The sequence below is a fragment of the Haliotis rufescens genome, unplaced genomic scaffold (genome assembly GCF_023055435.1).
Source record: "Haliotis rufescens isolate VD_foot unplaced genomic scaffold, xgHalRufe1.0.p SCAF_4, whole genome shotgun sequence".
In the NCBI taxonomy this organism is placed as follows: Eukaryota; Metazoa; Mollusca; class Gastropoda; order Lepetellida; family Haliotidae; genus Haliotis; species Haliotis rufescens.
This window is the reverse complement of record NW_025964112.1, coordinates 61,563,305-61,591,114: the sequence shown is the minus strand read 5'-3', so window position 1 is coordinate 61,591,114 and position 27,810 is coordinate 61,563,305. Positions and strand designations below refer to the sequence as shown.

The following is a 27,810-nucleotide window of genomic DNA, read 5'->3' as shown; positions in this document are numbered from 1 at the left end:
TACCCAAATATTTCTTTTATATGTTTGAAGGGATGTGACGTCCTTGAAAAAAGAGAGGCTATTCTAATCATGTAAACATTGTCCAAGGGCACAGCGCGTTTCTTTTCAATCCATCAGTTGTTTGTTACAGTAGGTAAGGAGTGGTTGTTTGATTTGATCTAGTGTCGCGTGAAACATCAATGATAAGAGAAAAATAATGGCTTTACGTTTGTAAGTTCACAATATCCATATCGCAGTGTGGTTGCCTCTTCAAGGCCAGGACTGGCTCAGTCTATCGCTCAGTGTCACTGTCACTGTCACTGTCAGACTGCATGAACATCAGTATCATCACGATTAATGTCAACTGATTAAGTGATTATTATAAGGGGAACCATATACCAATGAATCGGTGGACCACGATTGTTTACTTATCGATACAAGTATTGATTACCATCGCACACTAAGTAAAAAATATCAATACTTACCTGAAACATTTGCTTTAATAACTGTTACCGCAAACATGAATTTGTAGGAAACATTAGTGGTGAAAATGTAAATATTTTCATCCATTGTACAATACTTGACACTGCCAACAGTAAATCATCAGAGTGCCAAGTATTTGGCCTTCTTGTCTTTGAAAAAGTAGGCTTACGCTCCAGAGATAAGAGCTCATGATGCAAGTATCGTGATACATATCGGATCACGAGCACGGTATCATGATATGTATTGGATTGCACAGTTGGTGTATCGTTCCAGCCCAAGTTATTTTGATAATTCTTTAATGTTGTTGGTAGGTGAATATCACTGGGAAGACTGGTTGACATGTATGCAGTGTGTTTTACATGTCCATAAAAGTGTCTCGTAAGCCATATATTGACCCAATATTATGTTAATTGCGCATTTTTAATTTTGCTGTATATAACATGCAACACTTATATATAAACATTATTCCCTTTCCTCCATATATATATATATATATATATATATATATATGTATATGTGTGAAATACCCCTATCACAAAATATGAAAAGTTTATCTATATGTTTTGTAAACAATTATGAAAAAGGCAAAGAAAAGATATTGTTTAATTAGCATGATTAAAAAGAAGCTTATTTAAAAACCACTGCTTGTTAGCAGGGTTGTTTTAATTTATTTTAGGATTGTTATCATTATTATGAAAACAATTATGAAAGTCAAGAAGTCCTTGTCATAACCATGTTGTTGTTTTTTACATGATCCCCAGATTCAAATTTAGTTGGTTTCTGGGTGCCTATTCTAACCCTGAATCCATAGGAAAACCCCGTAAAATATCATATATGATGGACATGTCGCTATCATCAACTTGATCATATTGGTTGCTCCTGAAATAAAGTGACATAACATCTACATATGTTGTGTAATTGTGCACACTTACCTTAAATCATGACAAGCATGTGCCTCCAAATTAATGTGAGTGCTGATCCCTCGTTTATAATGCATCATGAAATTATGCAGGTAGCATGGCATGTGTTAATTGTCCACCTGTTGTTACAGGAAATTCCAAAATGATCGTGATCTGATGATGATTTAATCATGTTAATCTAGATATCTAGAAAAGTATTTGTTTTTGTGTAGTAGTGAATTGTTGGCAGCTGTGACATGGCACAAGTGGTTTTAGCCCGAAGAGGAAATGCATTTCATTTCCAGGTTATCTTATTTGAAGGTTGTTCATCCAGTTCTACATGGCTCAAAGGACGGTTGTGAAAATTGCCACACCAAAACTTCAGAGAGAAGGTGGCGGGTTCCTGGTCCGTCGCGTGATCGGAGGGGTAGTCCCAAGATGTGATCCATTTCTGATGTTGGATCACATTGGTGAGGAGAATATGAGATAGCAAATGTACACCTAGCAATCAATCTGTAGATTTTGTCCACTTGTAAGTCTTTGACTCAGGACAACTTTTAGAAATAGGGGAAGAGAGTTTATCTGTTGGAGTAGTATAGGTAATGGGGGTTCTGGCTCACTTCCACTGGAGCCGGATTTATATACCTATACTGCTACTACAGATGGAATTTTTTATGCCAAAATGATTATGCGATTCAACGATAGTCATGAGATTAAGTTAAATTGGCTCCAGCTCACCACCACCTGGAGACTATGATACAAATTTTTACAGGTAATGATGGTTCTGGCTCACTTCCACTGGAGCCGGATTTGTATTAAACGAAATATCAATATTAATTAATAATGGATAAAATTTACTATAGCCCACGAGGATATTGGAAAGGTGTATGAGCAATAAAAAAATTAGCCACCGCGGCTAAGGTATCTCAAGAAGGCGTCTTTTTCTTGTTCGGCACCCCTGATTTCGGCACCCCTACAATATTTTTTTCCACTAGAGCAATAGGATGTGTCCAAAGCATACAACTGTGCCCAACGAATTTCCAATTGAACATTTGTGCCCAACTACAGTATAGAACAAAAATGGAAGAAGCGAAATATACAACTATGGAGAGCATGGGAATACGCGCAGAAATGTCTATATTCCAACATATACTAGTGGAGAATGCATACGAAGACAACTTGCTACCAGATATATCCAAGGTAGACTATTTGGAAGGAAATCTGGGTAGAACACATCTAGAACCTTTGGATGGCCTGCCAACATTCGTAGACGATATGTATGTATTTGGCTATCTAGAAGAAAACGATATAGTATCTCTACGGGGATCTGTGTCTTGTACAACTGGAGAAAGTGGATCTGCAAAACGTATACTACAAGAAATACAAATAGCAACGCAGAAAGTATACGGATGTTGCGTGCATGCTACTATTGCAAATACAATTTCCTATATAGGAGGCTCTGGGAGCAAAATACGAGACACAATACAACGAATACAAAAACAAACAGAATACAAAGCAAAGAAAAAATGGATGAAAAGATTTTCCAACGAAGAACCCAAAGGTATATTTGTGTGCAAAATAGATGTCTCCGAGTTGTCCCTAGAGGAAACACAAAAAGGGTTGGATGCACTACACACGCAACTATATTCCTTTGGATACGAGATATATTCCATAGACTATACTAGAGACTTTTCTGGTGTACTAGATAGGAAAAAACTAGTGGAATACCTACAAAGCGAGGGATACTTTCTACAAGGTATACAATACGATTGTGGAGAAAGAGAAGGAACAATTCTAGACAATACAGCGTCTGTAGGAGAACATGTATGTACTTGGGTATACAGTAGGAACAATAGAACATTTTCCGCGAAGATATACAACAAAGTTGTTTCCAATTTCGAAGCGGGGGACGTTCGGAATCCAATAGGAGCACATCTTTGCGAATATGTAGATTGTCCAAATAGACACCTACGAAAAACATTTTTGCATCCAGACGTACAGAAAAGAGGTTGTTCTCGAATAGAAGTATCTGTGTATGCACCAGACGAAGACATAGGACCTTGGGTTGTAGACGAAATTCTAGAGTTGGTATCCCCCAAAGAAGAACCACTATTTCTCGAACAACCACCAGAAAACCAATGGAGAAACTTGGCAAAGAAATTGGATAGATGTTGTATAGCCGCCTCTAGACCTCTTGGGAAGATATTTGTAGCATGGTATGCACACACAAAAACTAGGAGAATAGCAGGGATACATATACATCCGAAAAAAGAGACAGTAGAAGATACGAAGAAATGGGAAAGAGCAGTAGAATTTGCAATTGGAGACTTTGGGTTTCGCGCTTGTCCAATATTTCGTATAGACATCCTATCTTCCACAAACGAAGGTGTAGAGTTTGGACCACTTCGATGCTATACAAAAGCAAAAGATTCCAAAACTATTCTTGCGCCGTCCAAACAACCAACAAAAATATCCAAGGCAGATACAAACCCTTCCATGCTTCTCCCAAGCACAGAACACATAGAATGGATATTCCGGAAAAACAAATCCCAGAGAATAGGAAAAGAAGTTTCCCAATTCCAAGCAATAGAAATGGAAACCAAAAGACAAATATCCACTCTTTCCAGATCCACTAGAGAACAAAGATTGCAAGACATAGAAGACTGGTTGGATAGCAATATATGGAAAGAAAATATTGCAAAAATACACGAACAAAGAATACAAAAAGAAAAGGAGGAAAGGAAAAAGAGAGAACAAGAAATAGAAGAAATACAAAAAACATACAAGAATATAGAAGAATATAGAACTGCATCTACAGATACCAAAAATATTGTAGAACAAAATTTGGGAAGCTGGTGTAGAAAGGTGTCCGAATTTTCGGGAAAAACTATTTCTATACTCGGATGGAAAGGAGAACGTGTTGTAGCTAGATGTATCGAAAATGTAGATGTATATTGTTTTCCCGCTATTTGGCAAACAAAAAGACTGCGAAAGATACTAGAATTGCTAGAAACAGCTGCACAACACACAAAACCGGATAGATATGGAAAGTCTATGTATTGGATCCCAATGGTAGAAGGAGACGAATTGTCTTTGCACGTGGAAGAAACAAAAATGTTCTACAACAACGAGAACAAAAAAATAGAATACAATCCACTAGTTGTAGAAAAAACACCAAACCAAGAACTACTAGCAGCAAATACAAAGATAGACAAATTCGAAGAAGAAGTGGAATATTCTTCCATACAATATATAGAAAAAGCGCCAGCATGGAAAGAATGTACAAAAGCATTGGATTTGGAAGGAGAATATACATGTAGAAAATTTGCCAAGGGTATATTTCGAGGATTGGAAAGGACTATTCTGTTTCTACAAACAACAGATGGATCGGAAATTCCAGTATATGGAACATTTTTGCAAGAAGAAGTTGCAAAATTGGATCCCTTGGATACATATACAGCACCAATACTATGCAAAATAGGAAGAGAAAAGAGAACAATACATAGGAAGAAAGATAGATTGGTATCTATATCTGCAAAACACTAGTACGCAAACATACCACAAGGCAAAACAAGTCTAGAGTGCCCTATTCTATTTGTAGCAATATACAACTTTCCTCCATATTTTTCCCTTCCCCAAACTTTCTCTTCCTCTCCTTCTCCAAGGTATCCATCTATTTCCCATCCCCCTTCTCCACAAGGATGCTTTCTATTTTTCTCTATGTATTCTTTTGCAGTATATACATGTTTGGCATTTCCAAAATCGTATTTCTTCCAATCTTCTACACAAAATCTTCTGGGCATACCATTTTCTTGGACATATTCCATCGTTGTTTCTATACTATACTATATATAGCATATATCCAAATGGAAAATCTATAGCATTCGAAAAGCATCCTGTTTTGTGGGAGGGTCCTGTGGTGGAACAATGGGAGCTTCCTTTTTTCTCCGTAGTTTCCATAGTACAACAATTGGAAAGAGAATATATCCCGCTATATTTGTGTATTTGGCAAACCATTGGGCTTTCTCTACATTCTTTTCCAAGGATTCTACTTCTTCTTCTATATCCTCCACATCCTTCCCCAAGGTCTCCAATTCTTCTTTCTCCTTCGCAATATTGTTTCGTATATCCAACAATACTCTATATATATCTTCCAATATATCTTCGGGAGACACACGCTCTATAGGGTTGTATGGTTCCACCTGTGTCGTGCTTTCTACAGGGTTCTCCGAGTTTTTCCATATTCTATACAACCTCCCAGCTCCAATACCATATTTTCTTTTCGCATCCTCCACGGAGATGCTCCCACGAAGGGCACGAATTTCTTCCAACTCTTCTTCGGATAGATTTTTCTTTCGCGGCATCGTATACATATTCTACGATATCTTGTCTCCAATAGGAATCCTATACATAGAAATTCCACGCACAAAGAATCCTGTACCTAGGAAAAGCAAGCAAATGCTTGCAGCAAAATATAGCAAAATATAGCAAAAATATAGCAAAATATAGCAAAATATAGCAAATCTTATATTCCCATGCTCTCCATAGTTGTATATTTCGCTTCTTCCATTTTTGTTTTATACTGTAGTTGGGCACAAATGTTCAATTGGAAATTCGTTGGGCACAGTTGTATGCTTTGGACACATCCTATTGCTCTAGTGGAAAAAAATATTGTAGGGGTGCCGAAATCAGGGGTGCCGAACAAGAAAAAGACGCCTTCTTGAGATACCTTAGCCGCGGTGGCTAATTTTTTTATTGCTCATACTCCTTTCCAATATCCTCGTGGGCTATAGTAAATTTTATCCATTATTAATTAATATTGATATTTCGTTTAATACAAATCCGGCTCCAGTGGAAGTGAGCCAGAACCATCATTACCTGTAAAAATTTGTATCATAGACTCCAGGTGGTGGTGAGCTGGAGCCAATTTAACTTAATCTCATGACTATCGTTGAATCGCATAATCATTTTGGCATAAAAAATTCCATCTGTAGTAGCAGTATAGGTATATAAATCCGGCTCCAGTGGAAGTGAGCCAGAACCCCCATTACCTATACTACTGTTGGACACAAAAATTGATACTGTAAAGAATCTATAGCATGTTTAGTCTGTTATCAGTCTGTGCCAAAAGGTTTGGTAGTCTGAACTTGTCCTTTGGCACCCATTTCAGAAGATTTTATCCGAGACATATCATCCATATGGGCTTTATAGTTTTACAGGATTGACGATTCAGACCAGTGGCTAAAGTTGCAGTCTGTGTTAAATGCATGACATCAGGAGCTGTAACTACTTACATCTACATGATCTGCTGACATTGTTAAGGTGTTCTTGGTGGTTATCATGGACATGAAAACAATGGAAAGCACAACAAGAGGTGTTATGTTGATTAAGTGACAGGCCCAGTTGAGCTCTCAAACAATGGTTCAAGTGGGATCTGTAATACCAGGGACAATAAACTCAGAGGAGTCATGCCTCCCTCCCTGACACTCGAAATGTTGTTTTTATCAGAGCAGTGTCAGTCGCCATTAAACATCAGAGCTGAGCGGTTCACGTTGACCCTGCACTCCATGATGACATGACAGGATCTAACACTGACAAGTCCTTACCATGGGTAGACAGATTACAAAATGTCAGTGCTAGTGACTTTAATGTGTCAATGACTTATATGTCATATTATCAGACTGCAAGTGATATGAGGCATCAGAATAGTGGGTTTATTAGAATTCATTTATCAAACCTTCTACATACATGTATAACAATAATGAGCAAATGATTGAAATTGTGTTGATGTTTGAGTTAAATGACAATACCATCAGTTGTTATGTGCTTGACACAGGTCCAACAGAGCACAAACCGGGCGAGGCTCTCGGGGCCCCTGACCACCCCCACAGGGGGTTTGAGACAGTCACTTATGTCATCGATGGGGAGGTCAAGCACCAAGATTCTGCAGGCAACAAAGGTGACCTCTCTCTTCATCCAGATGGACTTGTCATACCTTACAATTCTTAGGATGTAGAATATATTTGGTTATGTTTATGTCATCAAGTGATCTGACAAGGCAGTTGTTGTCATGAGATAAGGCAAACATGATGTTTGATAAGCTTAACCAAATGCTTGATTCATCTTAAACCTATCCACAATATGATACCTAGTGACATATTTAAATTTTAAGACACAATACGTTTTACAAGACATAATTTGTACTGTTTTTAGCAAGACTTTTTACATGTACCGTGCATTATTGAGACAAAAAATCTTTGCTATCAGACAGTTTGTTTAACTTGCATAAATGGTTAATTTGGATCATTCTAGTAATGCTAATTGTACTATAAAAATGAATAAGAGTATGGTTTGTAGACAGTGCCTTTCCAAAATCAATCGGTTTGCATATTGTGTATTGTATCGTCAGATGCAAAGTCACGATACATCGGAGAATTGTGACACCCCTTATGACCTAATTCTTGATGAAGCCATTAGACGATATTGAGCTTCTATAACCAGGGTATACTATAGAATCCTGCAATCCTGCAATCCTCCACCGTCCAGTTTGCATCCTCTAACTCGACTACATCCTGGCAATGACACCTGTTTATTGACAGATGTGTACCGTCCCATGATGTAATGGTGATGTCATTGAACATGTTGAACAGTTGAAAAGTGTTATTTGAACTTGTAATTTCATTCGTGAAAATAGTGCTTTTTAACATAAAAAGCTTGCGGTTTTCTTGCCAAGTTTTATGACTTAAAGTGAAATTTCATGTCTACCACCAGATATTTTCACTTCTGTGGATAGAGCGTCTGTCCAGAGAGCAAAAGGACGGTGGTTCAATTCTCAACCTTGTCACACCAAAAGACATTGAAAGATGATACTTGTTGTTACCTTGCCTGGTGCTAAGCATTAAGGGGATAAAACAAGGACTGGTCGGCTTGGAGTCAGTATACTGTGTCTGAGTGGGGTTTTCATGTTCCACTGTGGCATGGTATCTCAGTGTGCTAGCACCATAAAACTGGTGTTAGTCCAGGCTAGTACAAGCAGACAAAAGCATGCATGTTGCTATATAGGTTCAATAATGTTGACATGAAACCCAATTTCACCTCCCCTCTGTGTGTTGTGTGTAGGTATCCTGAAGGCAGGGTGGGTCCAGTGGATGACGGCCGGCAGCGGGGTGGTCCACTCTGAGATGCCCACAGATGACCTGTTGAAGAATGGGGGTAAACATGAGGGGTTCCAGCTGTGGGTTAATTTACCATCTAAGGTATGGCTACAGTATTTTCTTGTGCATAATTTGCAGTATAAATAATGGCGAGGTTGACTTTTTTCTGAACATAGCCCTGAAACAGCAATCACCTTCTCGTCCTGGGATGGTTCTGCTCCAATACGTAGTTATATGTCTGTAACTGAGTGCTAAAGTCTGGATAATGGAATTCCATTTTCTTTTAAAGAATGGCAGTATTTTATGGCAGTATTGCTCCCAGACCTGGCGGGTAGCCAGGTGCGCGGAAGCTATGCCCGATTTTTTAAAAGTACTGATTTAACTTCGAAATTTTACTGCATCTGTTTATTTGTTTATTTGACTTATTGACTTTTGCCATTGACTTATTACATTTCTTGGTGTGAATTTTGTCCAAACTGCACGAATTTGCTTAAAATGCAATCAAATGTTTAAAAAAACCCTAGACTTTTCCTCTTTTTGGGGGGAAAACCTGCTCACATCCCTGTCTTTAAGAATCCCAGAAAATAACTGTTCACATATCATGTATTCAGTAAAGGTAGAATTACTTCTTTAGTTGGAACAGGTGGACACTTTGAGATTTGCTTGCATTTGAGATTAACTGAGCAGATATATCTGAAGCTGCTGTGTTAGTAAATAACCATTGTATATTATATCTCTCTCTAGAATAAGATGATGGAGCCAAGATATCAAGAGGTGCCAGCAGAAACAATTCCGTCCGTCAAAACGCCAGATGGCAACGTCATTGTCAAAGTTATCGCAGGGGAATCTCTAGGTAGGAGTTCAGTATTTTGCATTGTCATCTGATGTGACAAACCAATCCAATACAGGGTTTTACCTTGACTTACAAAAGTGTGGGTCCAGGGGACCCCCATTAATTACTTTTATGGGTCCTTGCAGGCAATATGGGTCCTTGCAGGCAATATGATGGTCCTTGCAGGCAATATGATGGTCCTTGCAGGCAATATGAGTCCTTGCAGGCAATATGAGTCCTTGCAGGCAATATGAGGGTCCTTGCAGGCAATATGAGTCCTTGCAGGCAATATGAGTCCTTGCAGGCAATATGAGGGTCCTTGCAGGCAATATGAGTCCTTGCAGGCAATATGAGTCCTTGCAGGCAAAATGAGGGTCCTTGCAGGCAATATGAGGGTCCTTGCAGGCAATATGAGTCCTTCCAGGCAATATGAGTCCTTGCAGGCAATATGAGTCCTTGCAGGCAATATGAGTCCTTGCAGGCAATATGAGGGTCCTTGCAGGTAATATGAGTCCTTGCAGGCAATATGAGTCCTTGCAGGCAATATGAGGGTCCTTGCAGGTAATATGAGTCCTTGCAGGCAATATGAGGGTCCTTGCAGGCAATATGAGTCCTTGCAGGCAATATGAGGGTCCTGTAAAGTAATGAAATGGTGTAGTGTACTGTATGTTTTGATAATTACTTTAGAGCCTGGAATGAATCAGTGATCATGTGGACAGTGGTTATGATTGATGGATGATGCCCATAACTGCTTTTAATACTATGTAGGTACAATAAATATTATTGTGTGTCCCTCAGGACGCAGTATATTCTTTTTCTGCGTCCAACATTTGTGTGTACTGGACGCACAGTTATGCGTCGCATAAAACCCTGCAGATAGACTTGGAATCATGATCCGATAAATATGCAAATTAGTTCACCCAGGAGGAAATACTTTTAAGCCCCATACATTGATGCAATCTCGGCTTGATGTATTAGTTAATGTCTGACATTCTCAATAAGTTTAGGTAGGGTTTCCCATGTGTGGCTAATTCTGTAGACAAACATGGCTGCCAATCATTTGGCAATATATGATACATGTGGTGCTTCACTCACACATTGTTTTCCTACTTCACTGAATGACAATATGTCAAAAACATGGATTATTATAATATTGTTATACATCTATTAAGAATCTTGCCATTCCATTAGTTCTGAAGTGACCCGTAATGAGATGTCCTCAGATCTCTGTTTAGCAGCAGCGAAAACTCAGATCTGATTTTAATGAGATTGTGTTTGTGTGATTCCATGTTGTAAATATCATAGAATAGATAATAAGTATTATGCTGGCATTATACAATTTATATTCCTACTGATATTACCATACAGAAAGCTTTCAGCTAACAATCTCTGTGTATGTATCAATTCTAGCTTGAAGTCTGAGGTAAAGAAATGTACAACAGCACCAGAACATCTCTTTGTAGTTTACCTCTCTTCCAATTATAGGTTGTTTTCCATACACTTTTCCAGCACTCGATATGTTTGGTGTCCTCGTGTTTGATTTCATTTGTGTGGCTTGCTTTACTCATGCTGTGTACTTCCCATATGATTCGCTGTCATACCGGCAGTAAACTATGAAAAAACCATGAAACTGCTAATTCCCTGACAATACCACCGGTATGCCACTGCCAATTAATGTGTTTTTCTTCAAAGTTATTATGCTTGTGGGTTTCACCGAAGTGGTAACCGTCTGAGACCTGCATCACTTCGGGCTTTCCTCCCATAGTAAGCTGACACGCCGTGATATAACTGTAGTACTGTTAAAAGCTTAGTTAAACTCACTCACTCACTTCAAAGTTATTGAAAAGATCTCTCCAAATGTATAATGCTTCAACCCTATAGAGGTAATAAACTGCAAGCACTATTTGCATGGATTTATCTATACCTGCTCAGAGACAAATATTGGCTCCATGTCTGCAGCAAATGTCAGTAAATATTCCCAACTTGGAATTACAATTTTCCCAACTCTGTTAATAACTAATGTTATGGCTTTGTGAGGTGACTTGTATATCACTGACCAATGTGAGCAAAATAACAATTATTTTCCAAATGTCCTGGCAAGAGCTCTTCGTTTGGAATCTTGTCTAAATCTGTGTATTGTGAAAGTTTTGTGAAGTAAATATTTCCCATCACTACTTCCATGCACTTCAGGGGGCACGGGTGGCCCAGTCGTCTAACGCGCCGCGATTCGCTGTGCAGAGTTGCGTCCCTTGGGCATGCCAGAAACCTATGATTGTGGGTTCGAATCCTGGGTTCGCGCCGATTATGTTTCTAGGTTTGTCAGCACCATACCCGTGCTCGTGGGTTTCACCGAAGTGGTAAACGTCTGAGACCTGCATCACTTCGGGCTTCCCTCCCACACTAAGCTGACACGCCGTGATATAACTGGAATACTGTTAAAAGCAGCGTTAAACCCAAGTCAATCACTCACTCACTCCATGCACTTGAGACAGTCAGTAATGGGAAGTTGTCTCGTCCCTACAGGAGCCAAGTCAGCCATCGAGACACTCATCCCCATCGTGTTCCTGGACATCCATCTGAAGGCCGAATCCGAGTTTTCTCAGACAATACCTGAGTCCTGCAATGGCTTTGTCTATGTCTGGAGGGGGGCTGGTAAGTCACTCAGATATCTGGCAGTTGTCGTACACATTTTCCATAGAGGCAATGTTGTACAATGTTGTACCCATGATAATTAATGATAGTCTACTCTAAAGAAGATAAAGAACACCCAATTTTTAATTTGTCATGACTCCCCACCCAGTTTTTTCATTTGACTACAGTTATTCTGACATGTATATCGCTGTTGTGAGCTTATGCGACACCTTACACACTTAGATGTCACTTGAAACAGCATTACAAGCAGAATTTATTCAGTGCAATATGATAATGATGCAGTAAAAGCCCCACCCATTTTGTTATCAGCCAATCAGAAAACAGTAGTCCAGTAGTGGGCATGGCCTAATTTTCAGCTTATGGTCCAGACTCAACTATTTAGAAGCCACTGTCATATAGTTATTCTGACATGTGTATTGCTGTTGTGAGTTTTTGCGACACCTTACACATGATTAAACTTAGAAGTCACTTGAAGCAGCATTACAAAAAGAATTATTTTATGGATGCCTCGATCCTCATTGATGTAAAAATGTCAAATAGACTGGACCCATGGGATTCAAGATATATTCCATACCCAAAGAAAACTGCCCAATGCCCAATGTGAATGATAACATGTAAGTAATTCTCAATGCTTTAAAGCCCTGAGTATACAAAATTAGCAGAGAGTTATTTAGGAGGAAACTAGTTACATCGGTCACGGTTGGTTTATGTTATAATAAGACCAGGGCCCACTTGCACAAAGCGATCTTAGCACTAAGATGATCGTAACTCCCATACTTTAACATAGGTTTAGGATAGTCTTAGCGCTAAGATAGCTTTGTGCAAGTGGGCCCTGGTTCAAGTAATGAATAAGAAGATGGGGTCACTATCCTATATATTGATATGGATTTATTAACATTTTAATCTTTTGATCATCAAATCATTATGAATTTATACATCAATAAATTATAGATGTATGTAAACTATGATCTGTGTTTGTTATGTGGTTGATTGTGTGCAAGTACTAAACCTAATTATCTGTTCAGGATTTGTAGGGCACAACCTGCTCCCTGCCCACATGGGTCAGATCGGTGTGCTGGGGGATGCGGGGTCCGAGGTGCTGTTGAAGGCAGGGACACAAGGTGAGTCGACACATGGGTCAGATCGGTGTGCTGGGGGATGCGGGGTCCGAGGTGCTGTTGAAGGCAGGGACTCAAGGTGAGTCGACACATGGGTCAGATCAGTGTGCTGGGGGATGCGGGGTCCGAGGTGCTGTTGAAGGCAGGGACGCAAGGTGAGTCGACACATGGGTCAGATCGGTGTGCTGGGGGATGCGGGGTCCGAGGTGCTGTTGAAGGCAGGACACAAGGTGAGTCGACACATGGGTCAGATCGGTGTGCTGGGGGAGGCGGGGTCCGAGGTGCTGTTGAAGGCAGGGCACAAGGTGAGTCGACACATGGGTCAGATCGGTGTGCTGGGGGAGGCAGGTCTGAGGTGCTGTTGAAGGCAGGGACACAAGGTAGGTCGACACATGGGTCAGATCGGCGTGCTGGGGGATGCGGGGTCCGAGGTGCTGTTGAAGGCAGGGACACAAGGTGAGTCGACACATGGGTCAGATCGGTGTTGCTGGGGGATGCGGGGTCTGAGGTGCTGTTGAAGGCAGGGACACAAGGTGAGTCGACACATGGGTCAGATCGGTGTGCTGGGGGAGGCGGGGTCTGAGGTGCTGTTGAAGGCAGGGACAAAAGGTAGGTCAACACATGGGTCAGACCGGTGTGCTGGGGTATGCGGGGTCCGAGGTGCTGTTGAAGGCAGGGACACAAGGTAGGTCGACACATGGGTCAGATCGGTGTGCTGGGGGAGGCGGGGTCCGAGGTGCTGTTGAAGGCAGGGACGCAAGGAAGGTCGGCACAAAATCACGTTTTGGATTATGTGTAATAAGTATACACATTGTATTTACATCAAAGGGCATCTTAAATCTTTAACACTATAGAGCTATATCACATTGTCTCCTTGATTTTCATCCTTAATTTGGGAACACGGTTGGCCCAGTCGTCTAAGGCGCCGCGATTGGCTGTGCAGAGTTGTGTCCCTTGGGCACGCCAGAAACCTATGATTGTGGGTTCGAATCCCGGTTCGCCCCGATTATGTTTCTAGGTTTGTCGGCACCATACCTGTGCTCGTGGGTTTCACCGAAGAGGTAAACGTCTGAGACCTGCATCACTTCAGGCTTTCCTCCCACTTTAAGCTGACACATCGTGATATAACTGGAATACTGTTAAAAGCGGCGTTAAACCCAACTCACTCACTCACTCATCCTTAATTTTGAACACAGTTTGTGAGGTACCCACTTTTTATATTCAGATTAAAATGTGAATGTTTTAGAACTACCGGTACTCTGAGATGTCCCACGAAAGTATTTACTGCATAACATTTAAGAACGTTTTATAACAATGCCATATCATACATCTACTGGTTAGGCTGGGATATGAGTATTTCTGAAATACTTGAAATGGATAACGCTGTAGAAAGCAGTCAGTGCAGCACCTTCATCCTCCATGCTGGTGAGACTTGAGTCATAAAGCATCACTGGTGGATCCAGAGGCAGGAGTTGTCTCCCCACCCCCACATGCTGACTGCACCCTCGGTCAAGTCATTTAGTGACTTGGGTATTATTAGTCCGTCTCACAGTCCCTGAACCATATTAAATTCTCTTCCACCCAGGTTTTACTGTAATGCTATAGCCCTAGATGAATCAAGTCTAGATTTTACTCAGGTGCTGGCTGAATCTGCCATCTCATGTGGGCTCCTTTTCAATTTAAATGGAGTTGTTTGTTTCTTTCAAAATTATATGTTTTCAGAGATTAAGCGTTAGTCTTGGGTATTATGTGCACCTTTTTTAGAAACAAAATACTGGATCCTCCTCTTGTCATGTGGTAATGTGGTTTGGCTGTGATAGGGATCTCAGACATCACTTCAAGCTGAGCCTTGAGCTAACCATGAGTAGTGAAATTGAGTCTTTGTCCTGGTATGGGGTCATCACATCAGTGGGAATAAATATTTTATGATTTAGATGTAAACTTGAAAGAAACTTGTGCAAAAATACTACAAATTCTGTTAGTTTAACCTGATTTTGTCTTTAACATTTTGAGAAACGTCTTTGTTTCAGACTGCCATGTGTTGCTAGTGTGTGGTCAGCCAATCAACGAACCTGTTGTCCAGTATGGTCCATTCGTGATGAATACACAGGCGGAAATAGACCAGGTACGTCCATCATTAGAAAATAGAAGATGATCAATTTCTGTCTATGACTGAGTGATGGGTATAACTCTTCTATTGACAGTATTCAGCAATATCATTGGTGGGAGGAACACAGAACATGAAGCATGATGCACATACGTCCACTGTGAAAATCTGTGTCCCTTTTGCCTTTTAAATCCTATGCCTACTTCCTGCAGCATGTGTTAAAGGTTGTTCACCCAAATGTTTGTTTGATAAGTTTAAGAATTGGAATGCCTGGTTCCAATACCGTATTTTCTTGAGTATAGTGCGCACTTTTTTTCGAAAAAACACAGCTGTGTAGAAGGGGGTGCGCATTATACACGAATTATGAGTTTGGATGTTTTTCCCCCCCCCCCCCCCCCATGGAAAAACATTACCGTGAGCACGAAACACCGGGAATACCATGTCACCAAATCCATATTGAAGTACGCAAAATAATTATGTAATTACACTGTCTGGCTATAAAAAGTGTTCTTTGTATATCTGGACTTATGTTTGTAACTTATTTCATTGATTTTATTCAAAATTCCTTATAATATTGTTTTTATTAATTTCGGCGAAATCGTGTGTGAAGCGATCGGAAGATCGCACAACTCACCGTTATTAACAGCAACCACGGTCAGAATACCGCTATTGACGCCTTGAAACAAACTTTAGTTGACAGAGAATGGATACATATATCATAAATGACATACTTTGACTCGTTAAAAGTCATATTTGTTTTTGTTTGATGATTCTATGTCAACATGAAATTCTCGCGATCACGTGATCACGTGCGCTTGAGCCTTGACGGTGACTGGTCAGACATGTTCCATGTAAAAAATAATACCCGGGAATAGCGGTCAGCTGCTTCGCTTAGGGTTATTATTATTTTAAATATGTTTAGTAAAGGTTGCATATAATTAAGAAAATAATGGAATATATTATTCCTGATAAATAAAATAGTTTCAGATACAATTGTTGCCGATCCTTGCATTAAAAATCTTATAAAGTTATATCATTGGGTGTGTTTTGACCGAATCACCGGTCGATTCCAAGAAAACGTGTGTATAGCTGATTGCTGTTTCCAGCTTAGTTTACGAGAAAATACGCAAGGTAATCTTAATCCCTAAATATAAAACAATGCCTAGCAAAACAATAAATACTATTTAAACGGTAAATAAACATGTCTGGTGATTTTTTATCTCAAATTTTCGAATTTGTACTGACGAAGTTTCTCAGCACCCGTTCGTTTGCAGGACTTCGCTGAAAGGGTACGGTGTAAAAAGATTCTGCGCATAATATTCAAATTTCTTTTTTTCCAAAATATTGAACCCGCTAGAGGGGGGTGCGCATTATACATGGGTGCGCACTATACTCAAGAAAATACGGTACATGATTAGTGTTATTGATCAATTATCTCCCACAGAATGTCTTAGAGTTACCTGCCCTTGTCAACATGTCAACAGGAAATTGCTATATTGACATTAGTTCTTCTCTCGCCTAATTTGGATCAGGTGCTGAGGCCTGATGACTTGGTTGATCGTGTGTCATCGTACTCTGATGGTGTGGGATACTGCTCATAATATCAACCACTGGTTTGCCTGGCTCATAATTAATACCTTACAGGTTGCCGCTGACTGCGGTGTTAAACAACATTCACTTACTCCTGTCCTTCTTCACTCAGTCCCTCGGGGCGGTCGGGTAGCCTAGTGGTTAAAGCGTTCGCTCGTCACGCCGAAGACCCTGGTTCGATTCCCAACATTGGCACAAAGCCCATTTCTGGTATCCCTTGCCGTGATATTGCTGGAATATTACTAAAAGCGGCTGAAACCATACTCACTCACTCACTCAATCCCTCAGACACATTTGTTTCTCATATTCAGGCAATCGAGGACTACCGAGCAGGTAAGCTCGGAGAGATCCCCGGCAAGGAAGACAGGTTTCGACAGACAGAGGCAGCTCAGGCTATGCAAAAGAAAAACAGCTCAACAACATAAAGTGGCGGCCATTTTGTAACTCTCAAATACTCAGTTGTTGTTTGCTTGTTATGAAAGATGGTTGCCTTAGTCTATTTTATTTCTGTGTTGTTTATATAAAAATATATATATATATATATATCTGATGTTTTTAATCTGTGAAACAACTTATGTACTACATATGTGTAGACTTCTTGCAACTTCTGACAAGTACAAGTACTGGTGACGATTGAACATATATTGAGCTATTCAATATTTAAGACAAGGGGAGTGCCAACATTAGACCTTACCATAGTGCAGATAGAGGTTCTGCTGGAATCTTAAGCTTACTGAAGAATTAACTGAAATATTTTTTGCGTTTATTGAGGTATAAATAAATATGTAATAAATGATAACATCAAGGTCTGCATATTTTATCATTAGCAAAAAACTGTAGACAACAAGATGTAATCAGCGACAGCATTCAGTGCAATATGATAATGATGCAGTAAAAGCCCCACCCATTTTGTTATCAGCCAATCAGAAAACAGAAGTAAGCTAGTAGGCGTGGCCTAATATTTATTTTCAGCTTATGGTCCAGAATCAACCATTTGGAGGCCACTGTCATATAGCTGGAGTGTGGCATTAAACAACAAATAAACAAACAAACAAACATTGTATTCAAGATAGGTATGATGAAGGGTCTGTAACAAAAACGACCATTGTTTTCTGAGAAATAAAACACAACTACTGATGTTGAATTGATAAGATCTTGGGGTAGCATGCAAGAAGTAGATTTTGGGAACACATGTCTTGAGTCACATGGTCTGAAATAGCTGATGTTGCATTAAGTCTTCACATGTGGTTAAGCACAGGACATACCTCACACAGCAGCTCCTGTGGGTCAAGGTCATACACTGTATCCGAAACATACTGTACCAGACTGTTGCTCATTTGGAATAGGAAGTGATTTTGCCATGATTCACTGATGTATTGATGTATCGATACATCGTGAATTTACACAATATGATACATGTTACATCTACTTATGTATTAATTCATGATTTAATACTGTATCATTTTTCAATTGGGTCAAATATAGATGTTTTGTTATATATCTGTGTTCCTTGATTCCCAAATTGACATACATATTCATTGTAATAAGCATCCTGGGCAATTAGAAAAATTGACAAAGAATACAACCATACACAAGCAGTTATATTTGTTTTTGATTTGTGATATTGAATAAGACTAAGTTCAAACATCGATGAAACTAAAACATTTTTGATAATATTTACTAGGCAATTATATTGCCCGTCTAAGCTGCTGTTTTCTGTAAAAATAATCCCTAATATGCACAAGAAATTATTGACTGTCATGTAAACTTTTGGTCTGGTATATAATGATTACTTGCAGAATGGTATCGAAGTTGGTAACGGGGCGCTTATTGGAGCAGTGTGCTTAAATTTGGTATTGCAGTTGCCATATATGGATTGTGTGATTGTTTTCTAAGAAACCTATAAGATTCTAAATTTAGAACTATAATATTTATTTGGATTATTCATGGCTGATGAACCAGATGTGTCCATTTCTTCCCCAAAATCAGGAAATAATTTGATTATTTTATCATTGACATGGAAAATCAGCCAAAAGAACAATGGTATTCAATGAAAAACAACCTTCCAGGAATCTTGGATGACCCACAAACCGTGGGACCAGACTAATCTGTAGTGTAAGGATACCTGTTGCAGAATACAGTTAGGTTGATTTAAAAAGGCTATTAATTACAGTGTATGACCTTCCACAACCTTGTGTCTGTACGATAATCTCATTATTCTATGCCAAATGTGATCCTTTGTTGTATTTGCTCGTAAATGCATGATGAGTTGTGTGAATAGCTAATGACTGGTATATTCAAGTTGTTAAGGCTTAAAAATATAAAAGAATTGGCTCTCAGGCAATGACTTTTGAAAAAATAGAGCGGGTGGGTGGAGTTTTTTTTGTTGTTGCTTGTTCAAACTAGTATGTAACAATATAAACAGTTGTGTACCATCAACCTAGGAAAGGGCTTCACTACGTAAACAAGCATACAAACTCCTATTGCCGCCATGACCATAACAAGAGATGCGCTCTTGAGCAATGCACATGTAAAGGGAAGTAACTGCATGCTGTATTGGGTCGCATTGTTTTTAAGTATTAGGATTTATATATTTTTTAAATGGATAAAAACCTAAAACGTAAACTTTATGATATTGTGGGCGGTGTCTGAGAACCAAGACTATTATTTTTTTAGCCTAAAGCACATATATTTTTAACAGAATAAGTCTGATCTATATCATGTATACATGTGATAACAGGGTTAAATGTTCAAGGAAATGTTGATCTCCAGGTTTCTACTTTTACATTTTAAAAACGACAATTTCTATTAGATGCATTGCGAAGGTTTTTACAATTATTGACAATGATCTATTTTTGCAGATTGTCAAAAGTTTTTCACACGAAACATTATTATATTTCTACCTCTTACAATCTGTTTATCAGTCGGAGACATGAAAGTGATATTCTTGTAAATATTTAATTTCAGTTGTAGCGAAGATAAGTCCTTGTCTTCTATTGTAACTTGTGTGAAGTCAAGTATCCGTGTACATGCTATGGTTTTTTCATGAAGTCGTATGTAGTTTTTAAGGATGTAGTATCAGCAAGTAGATTCATTCCTGATTGGTTGACAGGGATTAGCTACACCTGACCTAACCAGCTAACTAATCATGGTTGATGATTAGTTGACCATATGATTTTGTGATTTTACATACATAGCAAGTTTCACATCCCTGATCAGAGGGTCCTGATGGGGTGTACTGTTAGTGTAAAGCAACTAATAAAACTATCATAAACATAAGATGAGTCGGAATTTGTATTTTAAAAGATTAATGTAAAGTGTATTAAAAATTCTGCTTAGCATAAATTATACATTTCCTGTTTATTGAATATTGCTAAAATATAGTAACAGTCGATCTAACTACACAACAAAATTTGGTATTTGGAAAACACGAATTGCAGTAATGATACAAAAACAGAACCAATTATTCCCATGTTTCCCAACAGTGTGACGATCAGCAGTTGCATAGACATGATTCCGCATTTTATATTCAACTTGACAGCTTCTCGTCTGTTCGAGTGTTTTTATTTATTAAGCTGAAAAGATAATGACTATTGACTTGGAACACCCCCCATCAAGACCCTCTGATCAGGCAGCCTGCTCAATGTCATTAACATCAGACCTTTTTTTCTGATTTGCACCTGTGTTTATAGATCTGACAAACGCTCTTAGAGGCGTAAATTTTCAGCATATTTTATTGTGTAAATTGTTTGCTACTTGTGCAGACTTTTTTAATTTACTGTATTGTTAACTCAGTGCAAGGCAAAGGCTGAATCAGTTACCTCAGCTTTCCCCTAAGGGAGTCTGGGTTAGAATTGGTAGCCAAGAAGCTATGCTTGTCGTAAGAGGCAAGCATCGGGTTGTCATGTTCTATGACTTGGTTGATGGCGTGTCCAGACTTTACATGCTGCCGTCATATAATATTGCTAGACTTGAAAATTTACATGCTCCCGTCATATTGCTAGAATATTGCTGAGTTTGGCTTAGAACAACAACCACACTCACTCACACCTTTTTTGTTATCAATTGGCAATGGTTTATCTGTAGAATGAACCTGCTTCTAAAAATAGAAGAAGACGAGAATGGGACAAGTGCTAATGACAGAGGATGAGCGCCACATTTGGATACTCATTTGTCTGTTGAACATTGTGCTCAATGAAAACCTTGTTGATTGGACGTGGTGCTAGTATTAGAAAAGTGAGATGAGTCCAATAACACTGTGTAGCCATTTAACTCCAAGTAGTTTTTTCTATGATCAGTAGAGGAGTGTTTGCTACTGATCAAAGTATGATATACTGATAGAGTTTAAGTAGACGCCTAGAAGAATTCAGATGATGCTGAAACAGCAGAGACCAACAGTAGTCACAGCATCCCAGCAGGATGGTGCTATTTGCCACTTCATTTACAGATCTGCTAACAATATTTCACAAATTTGATTGCAGTCAAAAGTGTTTTCTTCTTCCATCAGCCTGTTAACAAATTTCAGTGTAAGTAAAGAAACGCCAAAGAAGTCTGACATGGAAAGGGAAGTAACTCTTGTCATTCAAAGAATTCTCAAAGCCATTTCTTGCTTTCAGTAAAAATATTTCACCCTGAAAACTATGCTATTAATGATGTTTTGATAACTTAACTTACATTATTTTGACTCCAACAATATGGGTTAAATCCAAGTAATACATGCCTAAGTCCAAGTATGTTTCTACAACTGATCATAATTGCACTCTGAAAAGTTGTTTCCATTTGTGAACTTTGAGAGTTTCCAGTCCTATCTCACACCTTTAGTTAGCTGTGATAAAAGTTGTCATCCTTCCCAGTTTGTTGGATTCTTCTATACTATCATATAACAAGACCATCCAATTGCTGCTATTGTTGCTTCCAATGTGTAACATCCCAAACTTGATATTAGCCATTGAATGTGTCATGTTAGTCACACAAGCCCAAGATACGATTGTCCCGAGTTGCATCATGCAGCAAGCGCAGTTTATTGTTTTTCATATTCTTGGTGATTAGATTTTTTAACCATAATAATTTTAAAAATACTATAAATATTCAGTTGATAATTGCTTTGACCTATTTAGATTACATTGGTGGGGTGGTGGGGTAGTCTAGTGGTTAAAGCGTTTGATTACCCACATTGGTAAAATGTACGAGGCTCATTGCTGGTGTCCCCCACATTGATATTGCTGGAATATTGCTAAAAGCAGGGTAAAACCATACTCTCATTCACTCACATGGTGATTAGAATTTGTAACTATGATAAGTTGAGAACAACAAAGAATACTCAGTTGATAGAAGCTTTGACCTATTTGTTGTCTTTATCTATGGATTCTTGGTTTGTATGCTTTATACGTTGCCAGTGTTTTTTGTTTGGCTTCTTTCACATCGCAATATTTTATGCAATATTGGAATTTTCTAACTAGAAAATGTGTTATTTGTCATTTGATGTTACTGTTTTGTTCATATGAAATATATCTGTATGTTTATGTAAATAAACACTTTTGTTTTAAAATCATGTGTTTTGTTGTTTGTTTGTCGATTCCAGGGCAGACTAATGCTGATTGGGTGGTTATAATGAGTTTCTTGGCTCATTGTGTTTCATTGTGAGCCAACCGCCTCCATTGTCTAGTGGTGTCTGCCAGGAGAGCGGAAGGTCTGAGGTTCGATCCCCGGACATTAAAAGACATTAAAAGATGGTACTTGTTGTTACCCTGACTGGCGCTCAGCATTAAGGTGCTAAAACAGGGACTGGTCGGCATGGAGTCAATATACTGTGTCTTGAGTGGGGTATTCATGTTAAACTGCGGCATGGTATCTCAGTCAGCTAGCACTATAAACCGGCATCAGTCCGGACTAGTACAAGCAGCTACACACACACACACCTGCATGCACATCGCTATATAAGAGCAGTAATCTTGGATGCAACATTAAACCCAACTTCACCTCACCATTGGTGTGGATCTTTGCTCAGGTTGTCCTTGCCAAGACTTGCTCATTTACAGACCCCAAGGATGGAGCTGGAATATTGTCACTGTAAAACAACATTCACTCTCAATATTATAGTGGACATTTCTACTCATTGACCTTTTCATACATTTGCCCTTCTGTCCCTCTTGGTCGAGTGGATAGTTTGTTTTGTTTGTTTGTTTGTTTGTTTGTTGTTTAATACCTCAGCTATATGTCGGGGGTCTGTGAATAATCAAGTCTTGACCAGACAATCATGAACATCAATCCACGCATTTGGGATACGATGACATGCATCAACCAAGTCAGTGAGCCTGACAACCTGATCCTGTTAGTCGCGTCTTACGACATGCATAGTCGCCTTTTACTGCAAGAATGGGTTGCTGAAGACCTATTCTACCCTGTATCTTCACAGGTTGAGTGGATAGAGTGTCTGCCGGAAGAGCAGACGGACGGTGGTTCAATCTCCTGGTGGATCATACCAAAAGACTTAAAAAGATGGTAGTGTTGTTACCATGCCCACTCGGCACTTAGGGGATAAAACAAGGACTGGTTGGGTTAGAATCAGTTTAGAGGGATGGCTGAAAGGTTCAAAGCCTTATTAAGAAGGATGTAAAATACACCTTTAACAGTTCGTATTTAATAAGTACAACACACTTACAGGCTGCATTTGAACCAAATACACAGCCAGGCAGCATAGTTCTCCAGGCATCAATGTGAGTAGGTATTCTCTGTTGATGAACATGGACAACACTGGCTACCAGATTGTCATCAAGCATCTCCAACTGAAAGGGCAAACTCCAACAGACATCCAGACAAATCATGGTGTCAACGTTAAGGGATGACGCTCCTTCCTTTGCCATCGTTAAGTTTCCACCTTGTTATCTTATTGCTTTTGATGTTCTTACAGGTGTATATATACTAGTATATGTATATGTTCACTGCTTCATAGCATTATTCACATAATGAAGGAATAAGCATATACTCTGAAACGTGGTGTTCCACATAATTAGTTGACATCCATAAATAACCATCCTCATGTGTATCACTTCTAAATGCCATTCAAAGACTTCATTGCTAAGAGTGTTCAAGGCGGGAAAAGAAAGCTTCAAAGGTTGATCCAAGGTCAGGAAGACCTTCAACCGTCACCACTAAGGAGTGAGTGAGTTGCTGCTTTTAACAGTATTCCAGTTATATCACGACGTTTCAGCTTAATGTGGGAGGAAAGCCTGAAGTGATGCAGGACTCAGGCGTTTACCACTTCGGTGAAGCCCACGAGCACGGGTATGGTGAACCGGGTATGGCGAACCGGGATTCGAACCATCATAGTATCCTGGCGTACCCAAGGGACGCAACTCTGCACAGCGAATAGCGACTGGGCCACCCGTGCCCCCCACCACTAAGGAAAATGTTGATAAAATACATGATATGATTATGGATGATCCATGACTTGCCACAACGCCACATAGCCAATACAGAAGGCATCTCTCACGAGTGAGTTGAGAACATAATGAGGAATGAACAATTCAGATTCTGAGCCGGGTATCCATGTCAAACTTCGGCATGATATCTCAGTGGGCCTAACACCATACACCACACACACACATTGTACCCAACCTCACCTGAAGTGAAAGAATACCAACAAAAATGAAATGTTCCTTCAAGAAATGTGTCAAGAACACCACGAATCACCATGATGACTCCTAAAACCCTTACGAAGCGCCTTGGAGTTTACCTTCATCCACATGTTCCAGTAAGCTCCCTGATCAGATTCCCTGTGGGCTGAATACCATCATGGGATTTCAAGGCGGCAATATATGTGAGGAGCCATGGCTAGCCCATGTGCACGTGGCTGCTGTTAAAAAGGCCCCGTAGGGATTCAGGGACGGAACGTGTATCGAGCACCCCTTGCTTGTAAAGAGCACACCATCGTCAGGATCGGGTGCTCACAACAGTCTCTAACTGACCGTCATGGTGTTCCGATGGACAGTTGCTTTTCCCACCAACCACTGGTTTGCCTAGTTCATAACCTCTCACTCACTCACTCACTCACTCACTCACTCACTCACTCACTCACATTTTAGGGATTTTAAGGAGCCTTTTTTTAAATTTCAAGATGAGCAAGTCATATTTTCCATGTTTATATATTCCATCCAAACCGCTTTGGTCTTCTGGATAGAGCGTCTGTATGGCAAGCCGTTTTTACATGTATTTGGAAATTGCTGATATCTTCAATTATTTTCAAAATGTAGGTATTATATTTAAAGATATCAATATTGTTTTACATATATGAATAAATAATTGAAGATATCTTTAATTAATTTATGATTTCAAAATACAATTATTGATATCTAAATATGTTACTGTGATATCAAAAATATATTTCGTGATATCTCTAAATGTATTGAATATATCATTAAAACAATTACCATCATAGTGTACATAGTCATATTAGAAATATATTCAAGATATCTTAATTTCAATTCAAGATATCGTGAATTATTTTATACATATCGACAAATGCATTACTGATATCATTAACTCGTTTAAGACATCTTTAATTGATCTCGACATATTTTAATTATATTCAAGACATCATCAATCCAGACCGTTACTGATATAAAGAAAAATCAAATTAAAGATATCATTAATAATTGTGAAGATATCTTTATATCAATTGTAGATATCTGTGATATAATTCAAGTAACATGAAAAAAGGACGGCAAGAATTATTCCGGTTCCCAAAGTGATCGCAAGATTAGTTTGCAGACGTAAACTAACCATCAACCAACCAACGATATACGATGTAAATTTGATAAATACGTCTGAAGGCGCTGTTCAACTGACTAAACATGGGCACTTTCAGTCAACACACATAGTAAACTGACGGCCAAAAGAAACGTTACCAACGATATTAATAGGATAAAATATGACCAACACAATTTGAAGCAGCAATAACAATTGTATTGTAGAAATTCATCATTCAGAACAGTAAAATGCGAATTTACTAATTCAGCAACAAAGACCTTGACCTCCAACATGGACATTTCTTGACAAGGGGTTATTCGTCCAGTATTCATTGATTACAACTTTAAGTTGACGACGGCCCAGACCGTTCAATACGGGATATGACCACCATGAGCGGCAATGCATCTTCGAATGCGGCGTCGAACTGAGTAGACAAGCGTCCTCACATCGACTGCAGGTATCTGATTCCATTCCTCACGGAGGGCAACGATCAACGCTTGTCTCGTGAAGGGAGGATGTTGACGTTTCCGAAGACGACGCCCCAGCTGGTCCCAGAGATGTTCTATGGGTGACAGATCTGGTGATCGAGCTGACCACGGCAGGACAGTCACGTTGTTGGCGTTGAGGAAGTCTCTAGTAATACGGGTTTTATGGGTACCGTATTCGACGTAATAAGCGCCCCGCTCTAATAAGCGCCCACGGCGATATTTTCTAATAGTATTGCCTAGTGAACAATCCCAATTAGCACTCCTTCCGATTGATCAATGTACACAAGACGTATTTATTCGCGTATAAAACGCACTCGTGTGTTATATGCATTCTTAATTATGGACAATTAAATTCTGGAAAAATGTGTCTGTCGCATATAAACATTTCAGTGTGTAAGCATAAACCACGAAATTTATCTTTCAACTCTTCTTTTTTCCACCAAAATAATATTCCAATAAGAGCCCCCTATTTCTAATTTTGAGAGCGCCCTGGGCGCTTATTACGTCGAATGCGGTATGTGGCGTTATCTTGTTGGAACACCGTCCGTTGTTGACGCTGGATGAAAGGAAGAACCACCGGCCGTAAGATATTGTCAATGTAGCGTTGTGCTGTCAGATTGCCTTCGATGCTGACAAGTTCCGTCTTCTCGTCCCCGCAAATGCCGCCCCAGACCATCACACTTCCGCCCCCGTAAGGTTCCACCTCCTTGACACAACAAGGAGCCGTACGTTCACCACGTCGTCGATAAACTCGCGTCCGCGTATCAGGTTTGAAGAGTTGGAACCTGCTCTCGTCACTAAACAGCACTCGCCTCCATTCCCTTTGTTGCCATCGCTGAGTTTGCCTGCACCACGTCAATCTGGCACGTCGATGTTGACGGGTCAAGGTCATGCCCTTGAAAGGGCAATAAGCCCGGAGAGTATACTGTCGTAGTCGTCTGGTCACTGTTTGTCTGCTGACCGGATGTCCTAAGCTGTTGGCAGTTGATGACGTCACAGTAAGAAATCTGTTTCTCAGATGAAGTACCCGTAAAAAGCGGTCGTCCTGCGGGGTCGTGACCTTTGGTCTGCCACTCCGTCGTCTGTCTGCGGTTCTGCCAGTCTGTCGGAGACGTGCGACCAGTCTGGTAATGGTCATCTTGGAGCAGTTCATGTTAATGGCAACCTCTCTCTGTGTCGCTTCCATCTGCAGCATACCTATGGCTCTCTCCCTCTGGACAGCGGTCAGTCTTGGCATGTTCGTTGGTGTTAATCATCGCAACCAATGATAAGGGAACAGATCCGTGCGTAACTTATACCCTTATACTTATACTTATAATTTGGGAAAGAATGTTTTAAACAATTGCTGAAAAACACCAATATCTCCCAAAATCCGCAAAGCACGTGCAAAGAACGACGGATAACATGAAGGCTGTATTCGTGAGATGTGTTACTGTTTTTGAACAGGTTGGCATCTTTGTTTCAAAGTGGCAAATCAGTTAATGTTGGTAACGTTTCTTTGGGCCCTCAGTTTATGTCACCCATTGTGACATGAATACGGTCACGAACCTGGAGAGATGTGTTGGCAACGCCCGCCATGAATAGAATAGAATAGAATAGAATACCCTTTACCGGACTTTAGTCCTGCACCATGACTGTGGAATTTATATTTTCTAGGTATTTTTATTTACTAAATGCCTAGGTAAGTCTCGATCAAACTTACCAAATATCTTTTTTTTATTTCATTGACTAAGTGTTAGTTTAAACAGACTTAAGCGTTT

The 27,810-nt window shown here is 39.6% G+C and overlaps 1 protein-coding gene across 4 annotated transcripts; it reads left to right on the top strand.

Moving 5' to 3' along the window:
* The first annotated feature begins 44 nt into the window (after positions 1-44).
* LOC124116099 (pirin-like protein) lies at positions 45-22,362 on the top strand. 4 transcript variants are annotated; one of them, XM_048381885.1, is made up of 9 exons: positions 45-129; positions 1,683-1,831; positions 7,198-7,320; positions 8,481-8,617; positions 9,260-9,368; positions 11,871-11,999; positions 13,025-13,120; positions 15,148-15,242; positions 17,126-22,362. In XM_048381885.1, the coding sequence occupies exons 2-9, from the start codon at positions 1,702-1,704 to the stop codon at positions 17,237-17,239; spliced, it is 933 nt and encodes a 310-aa protein (XP_048237842.1). In that variant the 5' UTR covers positions 45-129; positions 1,683-1,701; the 3' UTR covers positions 17,240-22,362. The 4 variants fall into 4 exon arrangements, with proteins under 4 accessions (XP_048237842.1, XP_048237841.1, XP_048237840.1 ...); XM_048381884.1 differs by having other exon boundaries at positions 1,667-1,831; XM_048381883.1 differs by having other exon boundaries at positions 45-133.
* The last annotated feature ends 5,448 nt before the right edge of the window (positions 22,363-27,810 follow it).